General features: G+C 40.3%; 1 protein-coding gene across 1 annotated transcript in view; it reads right to left on the bottom strand.

Annotated features, from left to right (window-relative positions):
- Positions 1-855: 855 nt before the first annotated feature.
- Positions 856-24,307, bottom strand: part of itpr3 (inositol 1,4,5-trisphosphate receptor, type 3) — a 301,852-nt gene continuing 278,400 nt past the window's right edge. The window contains exons 49-58 of the mRNA XM_078242319.1: positions 21,570-21,695; positions 20,480-20,652; positions 18,421-18,585; positions 15,622-15,814; positions 14,718-14,819; positions 11,645-11,778; positions 8,233-8,398; positions 4,243-4,403; positions 2,400-2,561; positions 856-1,756 (exon numbers count right to left, since the gene is read on the bottom strand). Coding sequence (XP_078098445.1) covers positions 1,664-1,756; positions 2,400-2,561; positions 4,243-4,403; positions 8,233-8,398; positions 11,645-11,778; positions 14,718-14,819; positions 15,622-15,814; positions 18,421-18,585; positions 20,480-20,652; positions 21,570-21,695 — 1,475 coding nt within the window. The 3' untranslated portion in view covers positions 856-1,663. The remainder of the gene's footprint in view (positions 1,757-2,399; positions 2,562-4,242; positions 4,404-8,232; positions 8,399-11,644; positions 11,779-14,717; positions 14,820-15,621; positions 15,815-18,420; positions 18,586-20,479; positions 20,653-21,569; positions 21,696-24,307) is intronic.

Genomic DNA, 24,307 nt, shown 5'->3' with positions numbered 1-24,307 from the left:
GGAGCAGTGTAAGTTGGGCCTTTTGAGTGATTAAATAGTTTGGAGTTTGCATGTTGCTTAAAGTGCCAAAATTATTTGTACTGCTGATTAAGTACTTATTTGAATTATGTCTCAATGACTATATAGTTGGAATTCTTCTCCTCAGAGGTGACTGAAAGAAATATAAGTTAATCTTTTTATGTCAATTACTTGGGAAGAGCAGGGCCTTATTAAAAACAATTGGGACATTCAACTAAAGGTTTTACTGTTTGAACCTCAATTTGTTGCTAGTGTTCAGGAGAGAGTTAGACATGTTCCTGAGTGGAAAACATCACAAGGTTACTGGACAATTTGTTTCTTCTTGTGACTGAGCCAGACAATGGCCTTCAGTACCCATTGGTCACGGAAGGTACTGGGCAAAACGGTGGACACACGGGTGATCTTACTCAAGTTTATCGGAGCGTGCATTGGGTCCCAAGAAACAAGCCATCAGAGCAGTCTTCCCTGTATTCATTACCCAGAATAGTAACACTGGGTGGAGTAGTTTCAAGTATACAAGACATCTTGTGTTTACATTTAATATAATGACATCTTCAAGCTCTTACAGCTTTTGAACCATAAATATGCAGACCATTTTGAACCAATGGCGTCATTGCTGTTTGATTATGATGTTCCTCATTCAGCCACAGGAGAAACTTAACACTGTGAAGCACCAGAAAATTAAAAAATGTCAAATACCGTATACTTTGTCGCACACAAATTCCGATTGGCTATTCTTGGACTTTTATTTATGTGGAACATGTGAAGATATTTTGAGGTGTTCCATTATCCACTACAGCACAAGATTGGTATGGAAAAAAAATCACACTACAATGAGCAATTTTAAAAACATTTATTAGAATCCAACAATCTTTCATCTCGTCAAGTGGACACTGATATCATGCAGATTCCACATTCTGAGAATTTTAATGGTAGTGTGGTAGCCAGTGCCTTTTTGTGAATACAGCAAATGTTAACACTGGCACTGCATGTGTTCCAAGTATTTATTTTTATATGACTACTGAGTGTGAATATACAAGTCTAATTCTGGGATGGGGAGCACATGCTGATTAAATTATGAGGTGATACTGTTCTGTCTCCCATGTTCCAGCATTAAACCTGTGGGTAGACACTTTGATTTCAACATGTTATGGCAACCTGCAGAGGAGGTTAGTAGTGGAAGGTTCATTGAGTGATAATGTTTCCCTGCATGAGACAGGTAATCAGTTTTCCAATTTCAAGTTTTCTTCAAGTTTTCCAATTTTACCAAAACGTAAAATACAGAAATGAATGACTTTTTATACATCACACACTTTCAAAATATATATAACCCACAGTAGGAAAATAGTAATCACATATTTTTAAAATAAAGTATTGCACGGTGACATTATCACCAGACCCATTATATAAAACCTTCCCCTAGATCTATACTCATTTTCAATTTACACATTATTTAATTATCATGCAGTTTGCAAATGAAGTTTCCTTGCTTTAAGATCTCTTCCATCGTCCCAGAGAAAATTCTAAATATTCTATATTTTATTCTAACTTATCACTCGGATATTCTTTAGTTGTGAGGACGTCAATAATACACAACAGCATTTCTCGGCAGTGACGTGCGGTAGTTGTGGCGCACTGCAACTTCTCATGCTTTAGCCATCTGATTGTTTGTGTTTGATGGGTTGCTTTGTACATCCACAAATCCAATTCTCTGCCTGCGCTTCCTTTGTTCGGTCATCTATACAAAACAAATGAATCCAGTTAATTTCCTCAAAATCAAAAACATTCTTCGGTGGCAATATTAGCATGTGATTGTATCAATCACCTGTTTATTGCAAAAAGTTTGTCTGCATTAATTTACTTCCCCCACTTTCTGTAATAAAGTGTAATCAAGCTTTTGATTTTTTGTTGCAATTCATTTGGCCCGCCTCATACTTTAACCAGGGTAAACAGGGAGAAAATAGCTGCTTGGGAAAGAAAAGGGTGAGGGTAATTTATAACAGGAAAAGCATATTCAATAGTTAAAGCAATTACTTTTCTGTACAGAAATTAAATGGATTTCAAATTTTCTCAAGTTAGGGTTCAAATTGTTTTAAGATTGGAAGCTCAGAGTTTAGAATCTTAGGTCTAGCTGATGGATAAAAATAATAGACAGGAAAAGAGTAGTCAATCTATCAAAATTGTTCCACACTTGTGATGTCTAGCACATCATGGCCCAACACTTCCTATACTTCTCTTCCTTATTGCCATGTTACCTCGTGAAAAGGCAAAAAAAAGTACAGGGTAATAGAGGAAAGGATACTCTGGAAAATTACTCTCTGATTTCCTCTTATGCCGGCTTGCCCTTTTTCTACAATAAATGAGGTACTTTGAATACATGCCTGTTCTTTTAGTTCTGAAAGTTGGTTCGTGAGGTTTGATACAAGCTTCATTGTCAGGAACAGCTTGTCCTGCAGATTTCGAAGTTCATTCTGTTCTCCGTCTCCTTCATTACTGACCAGGGACATGGCACGCATGCGTGGAAACCAATCCAGGTTTTTAGTCTACAGAAAGGAAGAAAGAAAATCTAGTTGCCTTCATTTTGGGATTTAGCACCAAGTCTCTAGAGTTATAACTTTATTATAATTAACCCTCCAGCATGAGGGAGGTACATCAAAAGAATATTTACCTAGTGCTTTCTCAGGACATTCCCATGCGTTTACAACCAATTAAGTACTTTTGATCCCTTCCAATGAAAGGTCTCAGACCTGAAAGGTTCATTCTGTATTTTCTCTCCACACATGCTGCCTGACCAGCTGGACATTTCCAGCATTTTCTGCTTTTAAGTATGTTTGAAGTTGCATCACTGTTGTTTTGTAGTCAAATACTGCAGCTAAATGTCATACAGCATGATCTCAAAAGCAGCAATGAAATAAATCACCAATTGATTTCTTTTAATGTTGTTGGTCGAGCAATAAATGTCAGGCAGATGACTGCGAGAACTCTCCCTTCAGATAATATCAGATCTTTTAAACTACCTGAGCAGGCAGATGGGGTCCTTGTTGAATGTTGCAACCAAAGGACAGCACTCCTCAACAGTGCAGCATTTTTTCAGTACTGCAAAGTGACAGCTCAGGTTAGATGCCTAAAACTTTTTAGTGGGGCTTTAACTCACAAATTTCAGAATCAGAGGCTAGCTTTGAACTTGATCAATGTCACTTGTCTATCAGAGTACATCGCTTGCTGCACTCCATTTTTCTTTACAACCTGGAGTACAAATCTGCATTTAATTTTCAAATGAAGCCAATTTGGCAAGAAATCTCAAAATAAAGACAGAGCTTAGGAGTGTAACTATGCTGCTCCTATAAAAACACAGCAAAATGATTCTGCAAAATTCACTCAGTTCCAGACCTCATTACAGCCTTGGTTCAAACAGGACACAAGAACTGAATTCCAAAGGTGAAGTGAGAGTGACTGCCCTTGACATCAAATCACTAAGGCATAACCAAGATTTTGGAACTTCCCAACAGCACTGCTGCTGTACCTACACCAGAAAGACTGCAGAGGTCTAAGATGGCGGCTAATCATCACACTCTCAAAGGCAATTAAGGATGAGCAATAAATGCTGGCCTTACTAGCAATGCTCACATTCATAAATGAACAAAAATAATTATGGAATTAGTCCATGAAATGGGAAATAAAATAACGAAAAATGACAGGTGGCATTTTATTACGTGTGTCTGTCCCATTGACACGAGTAGCTTTAGATTGAGCATACATCTATGTAAGTTGATTGACAGCTTGGAGTTAACATTGAATATTATTATGTCAGGTATAGTATGGTCAGCTATAGAATAAGCTTTTCTTCAACTCTGCCACAACAACCTCAATCTCAGAAGAGACACTTCACATCGGTTTGAATATATTCATTGCCCAAACCAGCCATGTTTTGGAATGAACGTTGTGAATTTTATGATTTTTTTTGTTGAATTAGGCACACTCGTACAGTCTTTGTTCATACACGGACAAAGAGAAAGAGACCATGCAAATTCATTTCAGCTAACTGGAGAGAGATACTGACATCCCATTGGACTTAGCTGCTTTAGAACCAGGGACTCAGATGCCACAGGACACCAGACAACTTTTTCTACTGGTAAGTATCCAAATTTATGTAGCAGTGAATTGTGTTGAGAATAAACTAAAAGATGAACCTCAGTACAATACTTCATTTTACAAAAGAATTACCTTTATCATTTGAGCAACATAGCTTTCTGGACCTGTATAATCAGTCTTCTTTTTGACATGAACCAGTACAACGAAGTACAAGTAATTCCAAATATTGTGTTCATTGTTAATATGCTCTTCAAATGATACTGTCTTGTTGTCAAACTTATCTCTCTCAAGGCCTGCGCAAAACAAAAGTAGACAGTTACTTCCAGAAAACAAAAAGTCACCAAGCTCAGAAAATGGTTTGTTCAAACTGTAGATGATTTCTGGGTCTGTTGCTCTATCTCCCACACTTCTAAATTTGGCTTGTTTCCACTGTGGGAGGAATTTCAGAGCACCAGCGACAACAGCAGATCGATGCACATGCCGCTAGTCACAAGTGCAACTTTTAAGATGCCGACTGTGGGTTTTTCTCAATGTCAATCTGCTCATGGCCAGAAAAGAAAGCAGCAGCATCCAGTAACTGCCGTGACTGAAGAGTTCCATTTCAAAGTGACACTGCTGCATCAGGCTGAAAATAAGGGGCAGGAATTCCCCGGTCTCGCACGCCCCGCCACTGCTGCCAGCGAGAATGGAGAATTTGGAGCTCAGCCAAAGCTCCGTTCACTACAGCGGGACTGGAGAATCCCAGCTGCGGGCGAGGTTGGAGAATTCAGCTTGTAACTCTTGAGCTGTTTGCTGCTGGCAAAATGTTTTCAATCATTGTAGCCAGAAATTTGTTGGGGTTTCTCCACATAAATGGTTTTTGTTTCAAATGGCAGCAAAAAGAGAATTCCCAGTGTTTTTATTTTGCACAATTACAGTTAAGTTGGTTTGAGTTGATAATTATTCCTGGTGTTAGATTCATTCTATTTCTGTAATGTTAGCACTGACTTTGCTGCTTGTGCTGAAAACAAAAGAAAACCGGACAGCTTGGGAGGGAAGGAGATTCCTGGGATCGATAAACAAAGTGAGGGTTAAAAGATAATTTATATTATTTCTATCAGCTTTGTAATAGGTACTTAATTTGGCACACAATTATTTTGTAAAGCCCTTTCCCTCACAGCACCAAAGTTGGCTCGAATGCTCCAGCCATTCACACCCCACTGCCGCTGCCAGAGAGAACGGAGAATTTGACACTCAGCCAAATCTCCGTTCACTGCCAGTGGGATCACAGAATCCGGCTGCGGGTGAGGTTGGAAAATCCAACCCGATGACTCATGTTGGACTACAGTTCCACAGGCTAGAGTGCTTTTTCACTAACTTGGGAGTAACATTTGGTCTCTAATAATCATCATACTTCAGCATAGACAGACACTGTTTGCAACAGCAAACCGTCAGATTTGTAGTGTCTTTTTGAATTTTTTTGACCTTTTCAGAAGAGAAGGCCACTTTGATGATATTTGCTAGCAGGTTCTTGATAAAGAGCAACACACGGAAACCCAGGGGCAAATTTTCCTGTCTGGGAATCGTAGTGGGCAGGGGGCGGACCATGCAAAGATCCATTGACCTCGGGTGGGATTTTCCAGTTTTAGGGCGAGTGCGGGCGGAAAATCCCGTACATAGTGTAGGTTAGCATTAACCTCCCATGATTCAGATGAAAGTAAACACGTACAGCATGAGGAACCAAAACCTCGGCACTGACACAGTAAGGTCCATAGTGATAATGCTACTGGATTAGTAACCCAGAGGCTCAGGCTAATCCTCTGGAGACATGAATTCAAATCCCATCACTGTGGCAAAGGTGATTTAAATGCAATTCATTAATTTATTTGAATAAAAAGCTATCCATCGGTAATGATCATCATGAAATGAGTGGATTGTCGTAAAAACCTAGTTCAATAGTTAAGGAAATCTGCCATCCTTACCCTGCTTTTGCTTGCATGTGATTCCAGACCGACCGCAATGTGGTTGATTTTTCACTGCCTTTTGATATTTCCTAGCAAGCCATTCAGTTGCATCAAACTGCTACAATCAATGAGAATAAAACTGGAGAGCCCAACCGGCACTGGCCTGGGCACCAGAGAACAAAGATGCACTCTACCCAGTCGATCCTGCAAAATCATCTTCATTAACATCTGGCGACTTATGTCAAAATTAAGGGACTGATCAAACAACAGCCTGACATTGTCATCTTCACTGAATTATACCTTACTACCAATGTCCCAGACTCCTGCATCACCAGTCTCTGGGTACATCTTGTCCCACCGGCAGGTAGTCCCATCGCAGGTGGTAGCACAGTGGTATACAGTTGGGCGGAAGTAATCCTGGGAGTTCTCACCTTTGATCCTGGACCCCATGAAGTTTCATGGCATCAGGGAAAACATGGGCAAGGAAATGTCCTGCTAATTACCACCTACAGAAAAGATTTACCAGGATGTTGCCTGGTACGGAGGGCATTAGTTATGAGGAGAGGTTGGAGAAACTTGGTTTGTTCTCACTGGAACGACGGAGGTTGGGGGGCGACCTGATAGAAGTCTACAAGATTATGAGGGGCATGGACAGAGTGGATAGTCAGAGGCTTTTTCCCAGGGTGGAAGAGTCAATAACTAGGGGACATAGGTTTAAAGGAGATGTACAAGGCAAGTTTGTTTACACAGAGGGTGGTGAGTGCCTGAAACTCGCTGCTGGGGGAGGTAGTAGAAGCAGATACGATAGTGAGTTTTAAGGGACGTCTGGACAAAGACACGAATAGGATGGGAATAGAGGGATATGGTCCCTGGAAGGGTAGGGGGTTTTTGTTCAGTCGGGCAGCATGATCGGTGCAGGCTTGGAGGGCCGAAGGGTCTGTTCCTGTGCTGTAATTTTCTTTGTTCTTTGTAATGGGAAGAGGAGGTTCCACAAACATTCCTATCCTCTGATGGCAGAGTCCAGCACATCAAGGCAAAAGACAAGGCTGAAGCATCTTTAACCATCTTGAGCCAGAAGTGCTGAGTGAATGATCCATCTCGGCCTCTTCCTAAGGTCCTCAGCCTCACAGATGCCAGTTTCCAGCCAGTTCAATTCACCTGATATCAAGAAACAGCTGAGTGCATTGGATGCAGCAAAAGCTATGGGACTTCACAACATCCCAGTAGTAGGACTAACGACTTATGCTTCAGACCTAGCTGTGCTCCTAGTGAAGCTGTTCCAGTATAGTTACAACACTGACATCCAGCGATAATCTGGAAAATTGTCCAGCTATGTTCTGTCCATAAAAAGTGAATCAAATCCAATCTGGAGAATTACCATCTCCACCAGACCAATCTCAATCATAAGCAAAGTGATGGGATTGTCATCAACAGTGCTATCAAGCAGCTCTTGGACTCTTGGACTCCTCTAGGGCCACTCAGTTCCAGACCTCATTCCAGATCTGATCTAAACACAGACAAAGGAGCTGAATTCCTGAGATGGGTGTGAATGCCCTCTCCTTCGAGTATTTTACTGGGATATCAATAGAGGTCTGGCACCACTGATATTCATGAGAATCATTGAGAAATCTCTCCTCTGGAAGGAATCATCCCTACTACTAAGGAAGAAGGCGAGAGGCCAATCATCTCATCACTGCAGGAGATCCTCAGGGGCGTGTCCTAAGGCAAACCATCTTCAGCTGTTTCCTCAATGACCATCACTCCAAGGGAAATGAGGAATGAGCAATAAACGCTGCCTTTACCACCTCATGAAATAATTTAAATATCGATCTCTGCCTTTAACCTCCTTGAAGACAGTAGGCAGTGTTCAACCAAACCGAGACTGGAGTGTGGAAAATGTGCCGCCTGCTGCATAAGTGGAGAATGACAGATAAGCTGATGTGTGATTTTGGACATGAGCCTCGAGCCATGGGACACATCACATCAACCTAGCCACTAAGATCCGTTGCGAGACATTTCATTTCTCCACTTGGCATCTTAGGAGACCATGGCAATTCCATTCTCAATTTATCCATCACACGAAGAGTAGTAGTATTCAATTTGGTTAACCTATTACTTTCAACCTGAAAATTCACTACAGACAATCAACTGTGAAAAAGTACTGGGCGCCTGCACTTACCACAGATAAAGCAGGTTGACTTCAGGACTTCTTCTTTCTTTTGTTTCTCACTTCTCAGATCAGCAAAGGTGTCAATGATAACACCAAAAATCAGGTTCAATACAATAATGATAACAATGAAGAAGAAGAGCAGATCAAAGACAACTCGGGCGGGAAATAGAGCTTCCTAGAATAAAGCAATCATTACAGGATTAAATTTCATCTGCAAGTTCAATGTCCCTATATTTCAGCAGAATAATTTGAATAACTAACTTGAAATTTAACAATAATCATTTTTCAGACATCATATTAGAGGGAATTTGACAATTCCTCAGGCTTTTTGAAGTTGAATGCATATTATTTCATAAATAAAACATTTCTCCCTGAAACGAGCAAATCTACTGTGAGGTCTGTATTTGTCAAGCTGATCTCTTCACTTTCTCTCTTCTCCATGTGTTTAACTTTCTTTTCTGATATAATGTAAATATTTCTTTATTATTTTCTACCTTATTTAGTTCATGGTGTTTGAAATAAATTATTTTATCTAGGTTTATGTCTCAACATATCCATCTCTCAGTTATGTCTTTCCAACTTTCTCTTCATTTCCCAAGAATTGTCCTTTCGACTCTGCAATTCGCTCAGCTCTGTCTCTTGATTCTGTCCCTCTCTGTCTCCTGATCCTGTTGACTTTCATCTCTTTATCCAATCCTTCACTTCCGTTTCTTTATCCAATCTGTCACTTGAAGCTTGTGATCTTCCAATTCTGTTCTTTTCCATTTGCTGAAACTGCTTTTCTATAACTGTTAGCTGTTTTTGTTTAATGATGGCTTGGTTTATTCCCCTCTCTTTCTCTCTCCAGTTTACCTAATGGGAAGTTCATGCTTGAGCAACTTACTGAATTCTTTGAAAAACTAACACAAAGAAAGGATAAGGGTAATGTAGTGGATATAATATATTTTGATTTTGAGATTAATCTTTAGTAAGGTACTACATAATAAACTAGTGACTAAAGTCAGAACAGAGGTGTCAAAGGACATATAACAGAATGGGTAGCTAGCTGACTTTAAAATGGAGAACAGAGACTGGTGGGAGGCATGTTGTTACTTGGAAAGGCCACTTTTCAGTTTAAATTTCCAACATCTTCAGTTAAATATTTCAGTTAGCCCCTTTCAATTTTAGTGATGGTGTTTCTAAATATGATATCTTGGAAGCATAACTTCGAAATGTGTGGGTTACACCAAATTGGCCAGTGTAATCCAAACAGGGAAAGACTGCAACAAAATGCATAAATATATTAATAAACTTCTGGAATCGACAGGGAATTGGTGAATGAACTCTGGTATAGATAAGTAATAGATTTTGGTGGGAAGAATAAGGTGGCCACAGACTCCTTGGAAAATTAATATCCAAATAGGGTTAAGGATAAGACAGATCTCGCGTTACAGATCATTAATAGTAGTTCCATAAGTTAATAAGGCTATTATAAACATTTTAAAAATGGCACTGGCATTTCTAGATGGACAGATTTGAAAGGCAGATAAGTTCTGTTGAAATTGTATGGAACCTTGGTTACACTACATTTGGGATAGTGTGAACAGTTCTGATTTCCGTATTATGAAAGACATATAATCATTGGAGAAGATACAAAAAGACTTTTAGGGGAGTTCTCCAGCCGTTCACGCCAGTGGGATTCTCCGGTCCCACTGGCAGTACACCCCCTCCCGTGGGTTTCACGGCGGCGTGTGGTGATATCAATGGGAAATCCCATTGACAACAACGGGACCAGAGAATTCCATCTCCAGTGAACAGCGCGCCACCTCCTGCTGCAGAGAAACAGGTGGCTGGGAGGCCGGAGAATTCCCCCTTGCTAGAATGACACCAGAACTGAGAGGTTCTACCTATCAGAATAGATTGAATAGTCTGGACCTTTTTCTCTGAAACAACAATGATGAATGATATCCTGATGTAGGTTTTCAAGATTATGAAAGTATTTGATAAGGTAGATATGCAGAAGATATTCCAACTTGTGTCTGAGACCAGAACTTGGAACCATAATTATAAAAGAGTCATCAATAAATCAAATGGGAAGTTCTGGAGAAAGTTCTTTACCCAGAGAGTGGTGAGAATGTGGAACTCACTGCCACAGAATCTAACTGATGTGAATAACCTGAGGGATTCAAGGGATGAAAGAGACAGGATTTGAAGGATATATTTATGGGGTTAAATGGAATAGGATGGGAAGAGACACATGTGGCTCATGTACCTATTGAGTTGAATGGTCTGTTTGCATGCTTTAAATAGTTTGTACATAAATGTTTATTATTCTCGATTTGGTATCTTCCCAATTCTACATATCGATCCCTTTTTGATCTTTAGATGACATGAAGGACAACATTGGAAAAAAAAAGGCTTTCAGCTCCTCCCTCTCCAAATATGTACATGTATGTGCAACAGAATAATTTCTCACGCAGGCCGAATTTGAAGATGCAGCTGTTATTCACAATGTTTGTTTTATGACAATGTTGAACGTGTGGAACAAACAGAGCGCTATTGCAGCACATTGGTTTGTTTTTGGTTTACCTTTTTTTAAGTTCAATTCCCATCTGTGCCATCAAAGGAGATGCCAAAACGGGACAGACAAATTCCCACAGGAAAATTAGACGAGGTATTAAATCACCTGTCACTTTTATATTGTTTTTATTACTGGTTCTTAAGTGATATTAATTAGTCCTAAAAGCTGGTAAATAAGTCAACTCTCTTGATGATTAGAGCAGAGTCGTACAAGGGGTACTTAAAGAGGGAGATAAAATAAAATATTTGGACAAGGGCTCACATTACACAAACTTTAAAAACAGAAATAATTTACTTACGCTTTTGTGAATGAGAGGATTTCTAGCATATACTGGAAATATGTTAGTAGATACTTTTTAGGGAGTTTGTCATAGAATCGTAGAATCCCTACAGTGCAGAAGGAGGCCGTTCGGCCCATTGCACCTGACAACAATCCCTGCAATCCCATGTATTTACCCCACTAATCCCTCTGACATAGGGGCAATTTAGCATGGCCAATTCACCTAGCCTAGACAAATTGAGACACTAAGGGGCATTTTACCATAGCCAATCTACCTAACCTGCACATCTTTGGCCTGTTGGAGGAAACCGGAGCACCCAGAGGAAACCCACACAGACACGGGGAGAATGTGGAAACTCCCCACAGACAGTGACCCAAGGCTGGAATTGAACCCGGGTCCCTGGCGCTGTGAGGCAGCAGTGCTAACCAATGAGTCTGTTTGGATATTCAAGAGATAACTAAGTAATTCTGGCACATTACACACACTAAGTAATGATGGTTACTTCATGTCAGATTTTAAACTTCAAACTGCAAAGGTGAGAGATAAATACTTACGATGTTTCATCATAAAGATTTACTTACGTCCTTCGAAGGTTGTCTGAGAATATCACCAACACCACCTCCATTACGCAGACCGTGATTTAATACTGTTACTATACACATCAATAGAGTGTCACAAGCACGCTCTTTGTCATCCTCTTCCTCATCTGTAATGACTGAAGTAGCAGCAAAAGTAAATGAAAATTTGCCTCCAATGTTCTTTGAAAAATTAGACTGCAAACCTTTGCCAATTGTTCTTGGATAACTTTTCATGAAAGTTAATCAGCTCTGAATCTTGCACTGACAATAACGGAATCCACTTGCAGGGAGAATATCCTCGTTTCCACCATTCCAACCACTTTTTTTTTGTTTAGCTCCCCCGAGATCTCTCTTGCTCCACAAGCTATTTCACTCACTGACTGCGAGGACAGGTAGTCAATTTCCCCTGGGTTTCCAGCAATGCTAAAATTGTAGCCGGTCAGTGGGACAGAAAGACCAGTAGAGCAAGTAGGTTGATTAAAATTCTGATAATCCCTTTCTCGCTGTGAGGACAGCTCTATTCATAGAGTCTCAGATGAGAACAATAGCAATGGGGCAATTTCAGGAAAGGGCCTATCTCCTGTCACTAAATGACCTACATTACCACGGCTCAAGAACCTATATTTTACATGAATTTACTTTCAATGTTAGCATAAACTATTCAATTTAAGTAGGTTAACAATTTGCGTTATAATAATACTGATTGGAAAACCAAGGTTAGTATGACTGAAGCTCCATTATATACATATCAGGAGTCTTTACTGTATTTGTGGGCCGGAACTTTCCGGCTGTTCACGCTGGCAGGATCTCCTGGTCCTGTCGGCGGCGCACCCCTGCCGTGGGTTTCCTGGAAGCGTGGGGTGAAATCAATGGGAAATCCCATTGACAACGCCGGGACCAGACGAACCCACTGCCAGCCAATGACTGGCCACCTCCCACCCTGAGAAACACACCGCAGGGAGGCCAGAGAATGCTTTCGATGCTCATCTCTGACCCAAGGAACAGGAGGGAATTCTCTTGTTCTCTCACTCAACACCCCTTCATTAGTCCCCGCAATCAAATGTAGACTGGCTGGTCATTCATGTCATTGTTGTTTGTGAAATGTTGCTTTGCACAAATTGGCTGCCACTTTTGGCCACACAATTGTCATTCAGACCCAATATAATTGTATATGAGTTTTAGAAAGGTGCAAGTGTTCATTTCAAAACTCATTTCTCTTGTACTCGAGGTCAGTCTTATTTCTGTTTCTGATATTAATCTACCCTTTTGTGTTGTCTCATTAATGTATTATAAACCATCAGTCAAATTTTACTTTTGTAAACTTGCATTCTAATATTCACACAGGATTACAAGATTGATGCATCGGAGGAAGACCATTAGCGGCATCTTCTGTTTCTGCTGTTTTACTTCATTTTTGAATTCGGAACAAATTTGAATGTACATGCATACAGTGCTTCAGTATCTGTGGACATTTAGGAGGGTTTTGAATTCTAAATCATTCACTCGGTAGCCTAAAGGATTTTAAAGTGAACATGATGGAAGAACTTGATAAGTTAGAGGACTGGCAATTCACAACTTTAACTGCACTGTGTTGACCCATTTTACAATGTGGACTATATGAACTGGTGACCCACTGAAATCTCCGTTCACATCACTGGGACCAGATCCCACCAGCATGAAAGGATGGAAAATTCTGGCCTATATGCTTGAACCTTCTTGATGAATACAATTGAAATTCTAAACAAATCTTGAATGAATACCTTCATTTTTCAAATAAAACTGCTACTTGGAAACACATATTCAAGTGTAATTACCTGTGCTGTTAAATATAGCAATTTTGAAAATTATATTCAAATCAATGTGTACATTAAACTAGAATTCATTGGTCATAAAGGTTTACAACATGGAAACAGGCCCTTCGTTCCAACTTGTCCATGCCGCCCTTTTTTTTAACCACTAAGCTGGTCCCAATTGCCCGAGTTTGACCCATATCCTTCTATACCCATCTTACCCATGTAACTGTCTGAATGCTTTTTAAAAGACAATTCATCCCAAGCAATGCAACCACTTGCACAAATATTGCTGGAAAGGAGTTATTTGCTATGGTCACTCAAGTGCCAAAAACACAACATTTACTATGATACTGAGTCATTTCAGGGATGCTTCAAGTTTAATTCTCATAGGAACATATGAATTAGGAGCAGGAGTAGGCCATTTGGCCCCTCAAGCCTGCTCCACCATTCAATGAGATCATGGCTGATCAGATTGCAGCCTAAATCCCACATTCTCCTTAGACCCGATAACTTTTGACTTCCCTATTAGTCAAGAATCTATCTACCTCTGTCTTAAAAATATTCAATGACCTTGCCTCCACCATTCTCTGCACATGTAGCTGATATCAAGCTAAAAAAAATCTCAAGGGGCTTCAGCGATCTGAGCTTCAGGATGGGAAAATCCAGATTCCCATTTCTGATGACAAATTTTGAATACCTTCGCTCGGGCGAGGTTCACAAGGTCCCACCCGAGGCCAACAGAAAATTCCGTTCTGCGAGCCGCAGAATCGGGCTGGGCGTGGCGGAAAATTTCCAGCCATGATATCTATGTGGAGTTTGCACATTCTCCCCGTGTCTGCGTAAGTCTCCTCTGGGTGCTCCAGTTTCCTTCCACAGTCCAAAGATGTGAGGGTTAGGTGGATTGGCCATACTAAATTGCCCCTCAGTGTTCGGGGGACTAGCTAGGGTAAATGCATGGGGTTATGGGGATATGGCCTGGGTGGGATTGTGGTTGGTGCAGACTCAATGGGCTGAATGGCCTTCTTCTGCACTGTGGGATTCTATAATGCTGCTACATTTGAAAAGATGCTTCCTGTTGGCTTGTGCGTGACTGAAAAGGATGACTATCAGAAGGATGTCAGTAAAATTGGAACTATGCATGTCTTCCTGAAATCAGAAGGTAGGAGGAAAAGGAAAACAATAATTTTAGAAATTAATACTACTTGTATTGGTTTGTGAGATCTGTGGAAGGTGTATAGATTTTTGTTCACTTGTTTCTGCAGATTAAGCATTAATATGCTGACCTGGTGACTCAGCGTCTTGGATGCCTGCAGAACAATGAACATCATCAGCAGCACATGAGTTAATGAAATCCTTCACTGTGTTTCCTTGTGCTGCAAATAAACCTATTAACAAAAGAAACATTTCACACACAGTCTGTTCAACATTGTTATTTTTGTCTTACTGCAGCTTCTTGCCAATGCATCTTCCTCAGTTTTGTTTTTCTATCTTCAACACCTGCCCACAGTACAACATTCTTGCTCTTAACAAGACCATCCCATTTTATCGGGCTTTTCGTGACCTATCTTCAAATTATTTAATTTTCTCTTTTTGGTGCCAGTGTGCCATCCCTCAGCTCTTAGCCATTCGACCATGCTGAATACCAATCAGCCAGTAAGTGATGTGGGAAGATTCACCCAAGTATTTCCCTTCCTTTATGTGGAGCTAAGAGCATTACCACACTCAGGAACTCTCCTTGATCATGATGAAGAATTATTATGTAAGGTGTTAAGCAATCAAAGAATCATACAGTACAGAAGAGGCCCTTCGGCCCATCAACTCTGCAGCGACACCATGAAATCTGCAATACCACCTGAGGGCAGAAACATACTTTGTGTCTCGACTGTCCTTTGTCACACTATTTCCCTGAGAACAAAAAACAATCAATGTTCTCTTGGTTCTAAAACTCTGGTCCACTTGCACACACTGGAATGGCTCAACATTTGACGCCAGACAAACTAGACACAGTTTTCCCGTCCTGTGCCGTCAATGAACAATTTTATGTCCATTAAAGTGATTCAATGAGAAATTTCGAGCTTGTGTAAAATGTAGAAGGCTCTGACAATGCAAGAACATCAAACAACATCATTTTCATTATGGTCAACTTCTATTCCGTTGAGGTAGTGCAACCTCAAAAACAATATTTACCTGATGTCTTGCTGCTTGGTAACCTCTCCACCTCTAAAATGAAGTCATCCTTCAGGAAGAGGAAGCCCACAATTGAGAAGAGATAGACAAGGATAAGGGCAAGCACAGCTGTCAGGAGGATGGAGCGACCATTACGTGTAACACTTTTTATGACGTTAAACAGAGTCTCTTCTCTGTAGATCAAATCAAACAGCTGAAAAATACAAGTCCAATATATGGTAAGTTAACATTTGTCAGATTTTTAGCGTATCATTTTCATGGTCTGAACTTTATAAAAGATACAAACGTATGTATTAAGAGCAGGAATAGACCATCTGAATGTTCAACAGCACTGTTTTGTCTGCCCCCGATACCCTTTGATTCCCTTGTTAATCAGGAATCGTGTACCTTTTCCTTAAAAGTAATCAGTGGCCCTGTCTCCAGCATTTTCTGGGGAAGAGACACAGACTCACGAACATCTGAAAGAAAAACATTCTCCTCATCCCCTTCTTAAATGGGAGACCTCTTATTTTTAAACCATATCCCCTAGTTCTGGTCTCTCCCACAAGGGAAAACATCCTTTCAGCATCAATTCTCTCAAGCCTCTTCAGGCTTTACATATTTCAAACGATCTCTCCTCATTCTTCTAAACATCAAGAGGCCCAACCTTCCTCATAAGGTAACCCCTTATTCCAGGAAGTGAAGCTTCTCTGAAATACTTCCAGTCTCACAACACCAGGTTAAAGTCCAACAGGTTTATTTGGTAGCACCCATCCATCAGGTGAAGGGGCAATGCTCCAAAAGTTCATGCTACCAAATAAACCTGTTGGACTTTAACCTGGTGTTGTGAAACTACTTACTGTGCCTACCCCAGTTGTGGATGCGGCAACTCCACATCCTGAAATACTTCTAATGCAATTACGTCCTTTCTTCAATAAGAAGATAAAAGTTGTACACAGTGCTCAAGATGTGGTCTCACCAATGCCTTGTATACTGTAGCAAAACTTCACTACTTTTATATTCCATTCCCTTTGCAATAAACAATAACATTCCTTTTGCCTTCCTATTCACTTGCTGTATCTGCATACTAACTTTTTATGATTCAAGTACCAGATCATTCAGATCCCTTTGTACCTCAGTGTTCTGTAATCTCTCTTCACTTAGATAAAATGCTACTTCTCTACTCTTCCTGCCAAAGTGGACAAGTTTGCACTATCCCACATTATACTCCATCTGCCAATTTTTTGCATGCAGGATAGTAACTTTCATAGATGCATTTCGATGATAATGTAGATTTGAATTTGGGCCTCATTACCAGGAAACAGAAGCATTTTCTGTACTTCAGTTTTCAGCTTTTATGAAACCAAATCAAAATTATATCCACCCATTGCATCTTCCACTCAAATTCAATGAATCCTGCTGTATGTCTTTAGTTTAGGCCAATGACTTGTGGTCATATTTTAAAGTTCCATGTCAACTTACAGTTTTTAGTTCAAGTTGATGGGACAAATTTAAATGGAGGCTGGGTAAATTGTTCCTTCCTCTCAGGAGCCTTGGTTTGAATCCAGGTTAAACTGACAGCATGGAGGATTTTTTTAATCCATTCGTGGGACATGGGCCTTGATGGCTGGCCATCCCTAGTTGCCCTTGTACTGAATGGCTTGCTCAGCCATTTTGGGCTGTGGCTGTGGAGTCACATGTAGACCAGACCAGGCAAGGACAGCAGATTTCCTTCCCTAAAGGACATTAGTGAATCAGAGGGGTTTTTCCAACATTTGACAATGGTTTCATGGTCATCAGTAGATTCTTAATTCCAGATTTTTAAAATTGAATTCAAGTTCCACCATCTGCCTTAGCAGGATTTGAAACTGGGTCCTGAGTTTCCTTAGCTGAGTTTCTGGATTTATAATCTAGCGATAATACCACTAGGCCATCGCCTCGCCTCTTTTCAATCACTGCAAGAATTCTTCTTGAAACGAGCTTTAGATATCATAATCCAATTCCTAGCTGGCCTGAGTCCCGGACGTGACACTGTTTACAATTCAGGAAATTTGTTACTAAATTGACCATAAGGGTATGGGAAAATACAATGGCAAAAAGTGTCATTGAAGTTCGCTTCTGTGATTGTGACTTAGCCATGTACTTGAGACAGTGTAAAGAAAATTTGATTCTGCATTTAAAACAGAAGGTACTGCAAATACCCAGTGTCAGTAATATCTGACGATTTGCTAAACTTTGCTTTCTGCTGTAGACCATTCATTAGAACTGTATTTTTTATTCAATCTTTAAAAAGCAGGAACGATTTGAAGAGGTCGTGGAAAGCAAAGAAATAATTGCAGTCAGACAGTCAAATCTGTGCTAGTTGTTCTGTGACTGCTTTGTGCCGATGTTGTGTCAATGTCCTATTCCTCGACATTTGCAACCCTTATTTTAATAAATATTTAAATCATCAGTGCTAACCATTTCTCTTCTGATAACTATGCTTTTTAAAATGACTAGATCAACAAATTATCATATTAATTCATAATTTAGTTTCGGTTGAATTAAGAAATCAACAGGGAATCTTATATACAACAGTGCATGGCACACAGACCGGGTTAACATATACATTTTTCCACAGTGCTGTTTCAGCTTTTAATTACAAAAGCAACACCAATTTCAATATTTTTTCACTTTGAGCAATTTCTTTCAAGATGAAACATAATCAACTCAACCTAAACAGAGCTCATTACAATATGTGACAGAAATTAAATGAATGTTTTATGAACAACAGTTTAAACATCTCTGGATGAAATAGTCACAAATGAAGATATAACATACCAGGATACTGTAGAAAAACTCATGCACAAAAAGCCCCAGCACACTTGTCACAATGTATCCAATATGGTAAAGGAATGCCATGTCCATTATCATGGCCTTGTATCCAATGATAAATTTCCCACCGTTGCCCACAAAGCTAACTAGATACACTATTTTGTTGATGAGCTAAATATAACAAAAAGAAAAGGAAAAATAATTAACATGAAAGTAATGTACATGAAAAATATTCTGGCATTGAGGGTGCACTGTAAAATAAGTACAATATATTTCTGTTGACGGGTGGCGGTTTACCATTGTGTTTGAATATGCTGAGGATTCACTGTTGGAAGTGACAGTAATTTATCAGAGTCGTAGAGATATACGGCACAGAAACAGGTTCTTTGGCCCAACTCGTCCATGCCGACCAGGTTTCCTAAATTGAACTAGTCCCATTTGCCTGTGTTTGACCCATATCCCTCTAAATCTTTCCTATCCATGTACCTGTCCAAATATCTTTTATATGTTGCAATTGTACTCGCCTCTACCACCTACTCTGGCAGCTCATCCCATATGTGCACCACCCTCTTTGTGGAAAAGTTATCATTGTATATGCTGGTTGTTTCCTATTGAATGTGTTGTTGGTTGACTGTTGGTGTTAAACATATTAATGGAAATGGAACCTCCCACCCATAAGATAGCAGCAGGTGATAGACTTTCAAGTCTATGTGGGTTGGTTGGAAGGTGATATTTAAATGATGTGGAATAGTCGAGTGGGATCAACAGAGACTCCTTCCTGTATGATGAGATCGGATATTTTGGACCTGTGTGTCAGTTTAGCTTTTGTGGAGAATCCAAGTCCCAGTCTAGGTGAGTCCATAATCTAGGCATCATTCCAGGGCATTGCTGAAGAACTGCTTCACTGTCAAGAGATGTTGACCAAGATCCTATCTACTTCTATTGGGTTCAGTGGATATTAAAGATCTGATGGAACTTTTTCATTACCTTGTATCCTTGCCAATAATTTTCACCATCAAATACAGATTGTCATTTTGTTATTGCTCTTTGAGGCATCTTAATATGTTTATCTCCATAACAAGGGTCAATGTTGCGAAATGCTTTGGCACACTATGATAGATGTGTTAACAGGTTAAAGGGATGTGGGAACAGGTAGGGAGGTGGATTTGAGACCAGGAAGAGATCAGCCATGATCTGATTGAATGGTGGAACAGGGTCTAAGGGCTGAATTGTTATAATGTAATCAACGATAACACTATGATCTGTCATAATGTAACCAATGGTAACATGATATAACTAGAAAGCAGATGGGGATTGTGGGGAGTTTGTGTGGCCCAGGCATGGTCTGAGTGTTGGTGTAATGAAGTTTCTTTATTAAACCTTTTCTTTGATTTACTTTGTGAAGTTAGTTCTTTTATTGTTTGCAACTGAGGTATCCTTACTGCTGGATGAACATGAACTGCCTACTTCTGCTCCCAATTCCTATGTTCCTATGTTCTTATGGGTACTACATAAATTCAAGTAATCCTTTTCCCTCCGGCTGAGTTACAGTTAAATGCAATTTTCTGTTAACTCACAAATCCAATTAACTCACATTCCTGGTCACATGTTCCCTCTTGCTGCATATTTGATTTTTCAGGTGGATCATTATTTGTTCACTTAACTTCATCTGGCAGGCAATCCTCAAAGTAATTAAATGGAGGATGTGTACAAGGATTTACCAAATTACTCCAGCAAACAAATTGAAATGTCAAGTCTTTTGTCAACAATGAGTGAATGCCAGCATCAATTTTACATGTAATTTCTATTACCACCCATTGGTCTGCCAATTGCTACTGATTTCTTTTTAGGACGCCCCAAGTAATTATCCCGCATCAAATGCATCAAATAATGAAGCAGTCAACTGAATGAAAAGTAGATGGAAAGTCATAGTTACAAGGAGAACATTTGTTTTGGTGATAGTGGTTAAATATTGTAGAACTGATACTTTTTTAATTCAAACAAGTGAGTATATGTTTTGCACAATTCAACATTAAGGTTTTCAAGTAAACAGTCTCATACTTACATTCAGTAATCCCAGTGTTAATAAGGTGTGACCTATTCCAATGTAATATATAGATCGAATTATCAGTGCTATTATTAATGGTCTGAGACCATATCGCTTGGAAAGCAAAGAAACTACTGAGAAACATATGACACCCCAAAAAACAAGTGAGAGAAAGGATGAATCCAGGGCACCTGTAAGAAGTAAAACAAAAAACAGGTTTTTGCAGTGTTTCTTTGTATTTCATTAAGAAACAAAGTGCTTTCTAACCTTCTGTCTAGTCATTCAGGTACGCCTCCAGGTTGTGCAGTACAATCTCGGCAGCAGCTAATTGCTGTAATTCTGTTGTAATTCATAATTTCATTTGGCTTTTAAGATTTAGATTCATAGATCTTCACAGCACAGAAGGAGGCCATTCGGCCCATCGTGTCCACACCAGTCAACAAACATCTGATTACGCAAATTCCATTTTCCAGCACTTGGCCCATAGCTCCGGAGGTTCCGGCAGTGCAAGTGAATATCTAAACACTTCTTAAATGATACAAGAGTTTCTGACTGAACCATCCCTTCAGGCGGCGAGTTCCAGGTTCTCAACATTGTTTATCAAAGTTGTGGAACCCCTTCTCATCGACTTCCAAAACCAAAGGTTGATGCATTTAACTCTAATTTGTCTTCTCTATTTGCCTTTTTGTTATTTTTTTCAACCTTTATGGTATGATTGGTTATGGGCCAATTCCTTCACTGAAATATCTCAATACAAGACATGCCTGTGGTTTACTGTTGAAGAATAGTTCTACAATACAGACCACATAATTGGTCCTTATAGCTCATATCAATGTGAGTTTCCATTATTATTAACTGTTTTTAGCACTTTTAGGACTTTATCAAGGCACACCACAGACAATGCATGCATTAAATAAATGTAATAGGGGAGTAAATAGCAAATTAAACTGTGTAATTTAATGTCTTTAATCAGAGGAAGAATTCATTGAGCTTTGTCTAGCCAATTTTAAGTCTGATAAAGTCCTTGATTAAATGTTAACCTAATTATTCACAATCATTCCTAATCTATCCAGATGAGCATTTGAAGCACTCAAATCAATGAACCTACCCATTGAAGTAGGCTCTGCATATGGATAGAAGAAGGCAATGACAAGATTGATAAAGACAGCCAAGTTGAAGGAGATGCTGCCCCACAGGGACATCCTCCTGGAGAACCAGTAGAGCAGGGGCATGCCTGACAAAACAAAGGAACAATGCTTATATGGAGACTTGCAATATATAAATAAAACTTGCTGGACACATTTCCATTTAATAATTGAGAAAGACATACAGCTTCAATTGTCTATTAACATTCAATTTTAATGATTGCTGGATTTCTCTTGAACTTTCTTGAACACTTAATTTCGCTTGATCAGCATATCCATCAATTTCTATTTTCCTCATGTATTTATCCAGCTTCCCCTGAATGCAACTATTTGCTTCATCAGTCTAATCTGTAAAGAAACTTCACCTGAGGTCATCGTATTATAGTATTATGATAGTATCCCTACAGTGTAGAAGGAGGCCAGTCAGCCCATTGAGACTGCCGACAACAATCCCACCTGTAACCCATGTATTTACCCTGCTAGTCCCCCTAACATTAAAAGGGCAATTTAACATGGCCAATCTATCTAACCTGCACATCTCTGGAGTGTGGAAGGAAACTGGAGCACCCGGAGGAAACCCACGCAGACACTGGGAGAACGTGCAAACTCCTAACAGACAGTCACCTGAGGCTGGAATTGAACCTGGGTCCCGGGCGTTGTGAAGCAGCACTGCTAACCACCGTGCCGCCCCAAGTCCTTATTGGATTTATTAGTGACTTTTACATTTATAGCCCTTAGTTTTGGACTCTACCACAAGCTGAAATATTTTCTACATCTATTCTGACATACTGCTTCATAATTTAAAAGGACTCTATATGGCCACTTCTCAGTCTTCTATTTTCTGAGAGAAAATAGATCCAGGCTGTTCAGTCTTTCCCTATAGTTGGATCTCTTAATTCTGGTGGAATGATTTTAAATCTTTTTTGCACCTTTTTCGGTGTATCTATATCATCTTTGTAATATGGTAATATTGTGCACAGTACTCCAAGTGTGGTCTACCAGAGGTTTTATTTCAGTTAATTTTCACTTCTCTGCTTTTCAATTTTATTCTTGTAGAAATGAATTAGGTACTTTGTTTCCACTTAATCTGGTTTTGGTGAGCTGTGTTGCTATGTTGAAGATTTGTGTATCTCTATCCCCAGACCTTATTGTGTCTTTACCCCATTTAGGCTCTTACTTTCCAAGGAGTAGGTGACAACTTTATTCCTATTTGCAAAATGCACTTTCTCCAACTTCTATATTAAGATCTATTTTACAATGTACGTGCTTATTGGGCATTAATTTGCTATTAGGAGGTGGAATTCCATGATGAAGAGACTTGTTCTTTGTTTACTGGTTGTTTCATTGCTCCAAAGGCCACAATCTGACCTTCTCGCCGGGCAGCCCGATTTGCGCCCGATTTCTCGCCTCTCGCAAACTTATCGGCATCAGATTTCCGGCGAGATCAGTGCGCCAGGCTGACTGTAATATTTAAATTCCATTTAGATTAGAATTTAAATATTACAAGTGAGCCCTGGATGGAATCGTCCGGACTCACTTGCCTCTGCGGCCTCGCTGGTGAAGGTTCTCATCGGGAGGATCATGCGTGATCCCTCTCTACGGGGACCTGACATGATGGCCTCGCCAGTAGGGCTGGAGGCCATTGAGGCCACCCGGGAGGTCGGGAACCGAGGGTGGGAGGGTACTCTTTCTGAGTATTCATGCATGAGATCTCTCATACCTCCAGAACTTGATGGGAACTCAAGTCATAACAGAGTTTGAATAAACTGCAAAGGTTTCACTTTAAAAGGAGCACAAAATGATTAATTTTGTATTCTAGAATTAAGGGATGGATTTAAATGAACAATATGGGTGGGATTCTCCCATCTCACCTGACACAAGTTTGGTGGCGGGTGGAAGTAGAGAATATAGCAGGAGTGAAAATTTGTACACCCGCCAGTGTAAAATCACATTGCAATTCTCCCAATGGCAGATCGGTCTTCCTGCTGGATGGTGGAGTTGAATACCGTTTTCATTCATTTGTATCCCATCAGGTCTTTTGATCTTGCGCACCCTAGCGTGAATTTACTGCTAATGATTGCTAATGAGTGACATGCGCAAGGCGGTCCTCATTTCACAGCAGACTTAGAGGTGAGTGCAACAATTTTCTGCCATAGTGCCACACGGCTGCTGATGGCAGTACACCACTAAGTCAGAGCAGACTGGTGCCTGCCCTCCATCTCCATGCCAAGCTGATCTTGAGAGACAGAATCATGCTGCTGTACCCATGGACACTCGTGAGGAAGACGAGGGGGGAAATGTTTAAGGAGGGCTGTGCAAGGAGGAGGGGGAAGAAGAGCGAGGATTCACAATGGCAGATACAGGGGCAAGGAAGTGGATGAACAAGACAAACAATGGAAGGCAGAGGGAAGTCCGAGGGGATGGTAGCTGGACCGGGCGGCACGGTAGCACAGTGGTTAGCACTGCTGCTTCACAGCTCCAGGGACCTGGGTTCGATTCCTGGCTTGGGTCACTGTCTGTGTGGAGTTTGCACATTCTCCTCGTGTCTGCGTGGGTTTCCTCCGGGTGCTCCGGTTTCCTCCCACTGTCCAAAGATGTGCAGGTTAGGTTGATTGGCCATGCTAAAATTGCCCCTTCGAGTCCTGAGATGTCTAGGTTAGAGGGATTAGTGGGTGGGATATGGGGATAGGGCATGGGTGGG

This window comes from Mustelus asterias, chromosome 25 (assembly GCF_964213995.1).
Source record: "Mustelus asterias chromosome 25, sMusAst1.hap1.1, whole genome shotgun sequence".
Lineage (NCBI taxonomy): Eukaryota > Metazoa > Chordata > Chondrichthyes > Carcharhiniformes > Triakidae > Mustelus > Mustelus asterias.
This window is presented reverse-complemented; position numbering and strand designations above follow the sequence as displayed.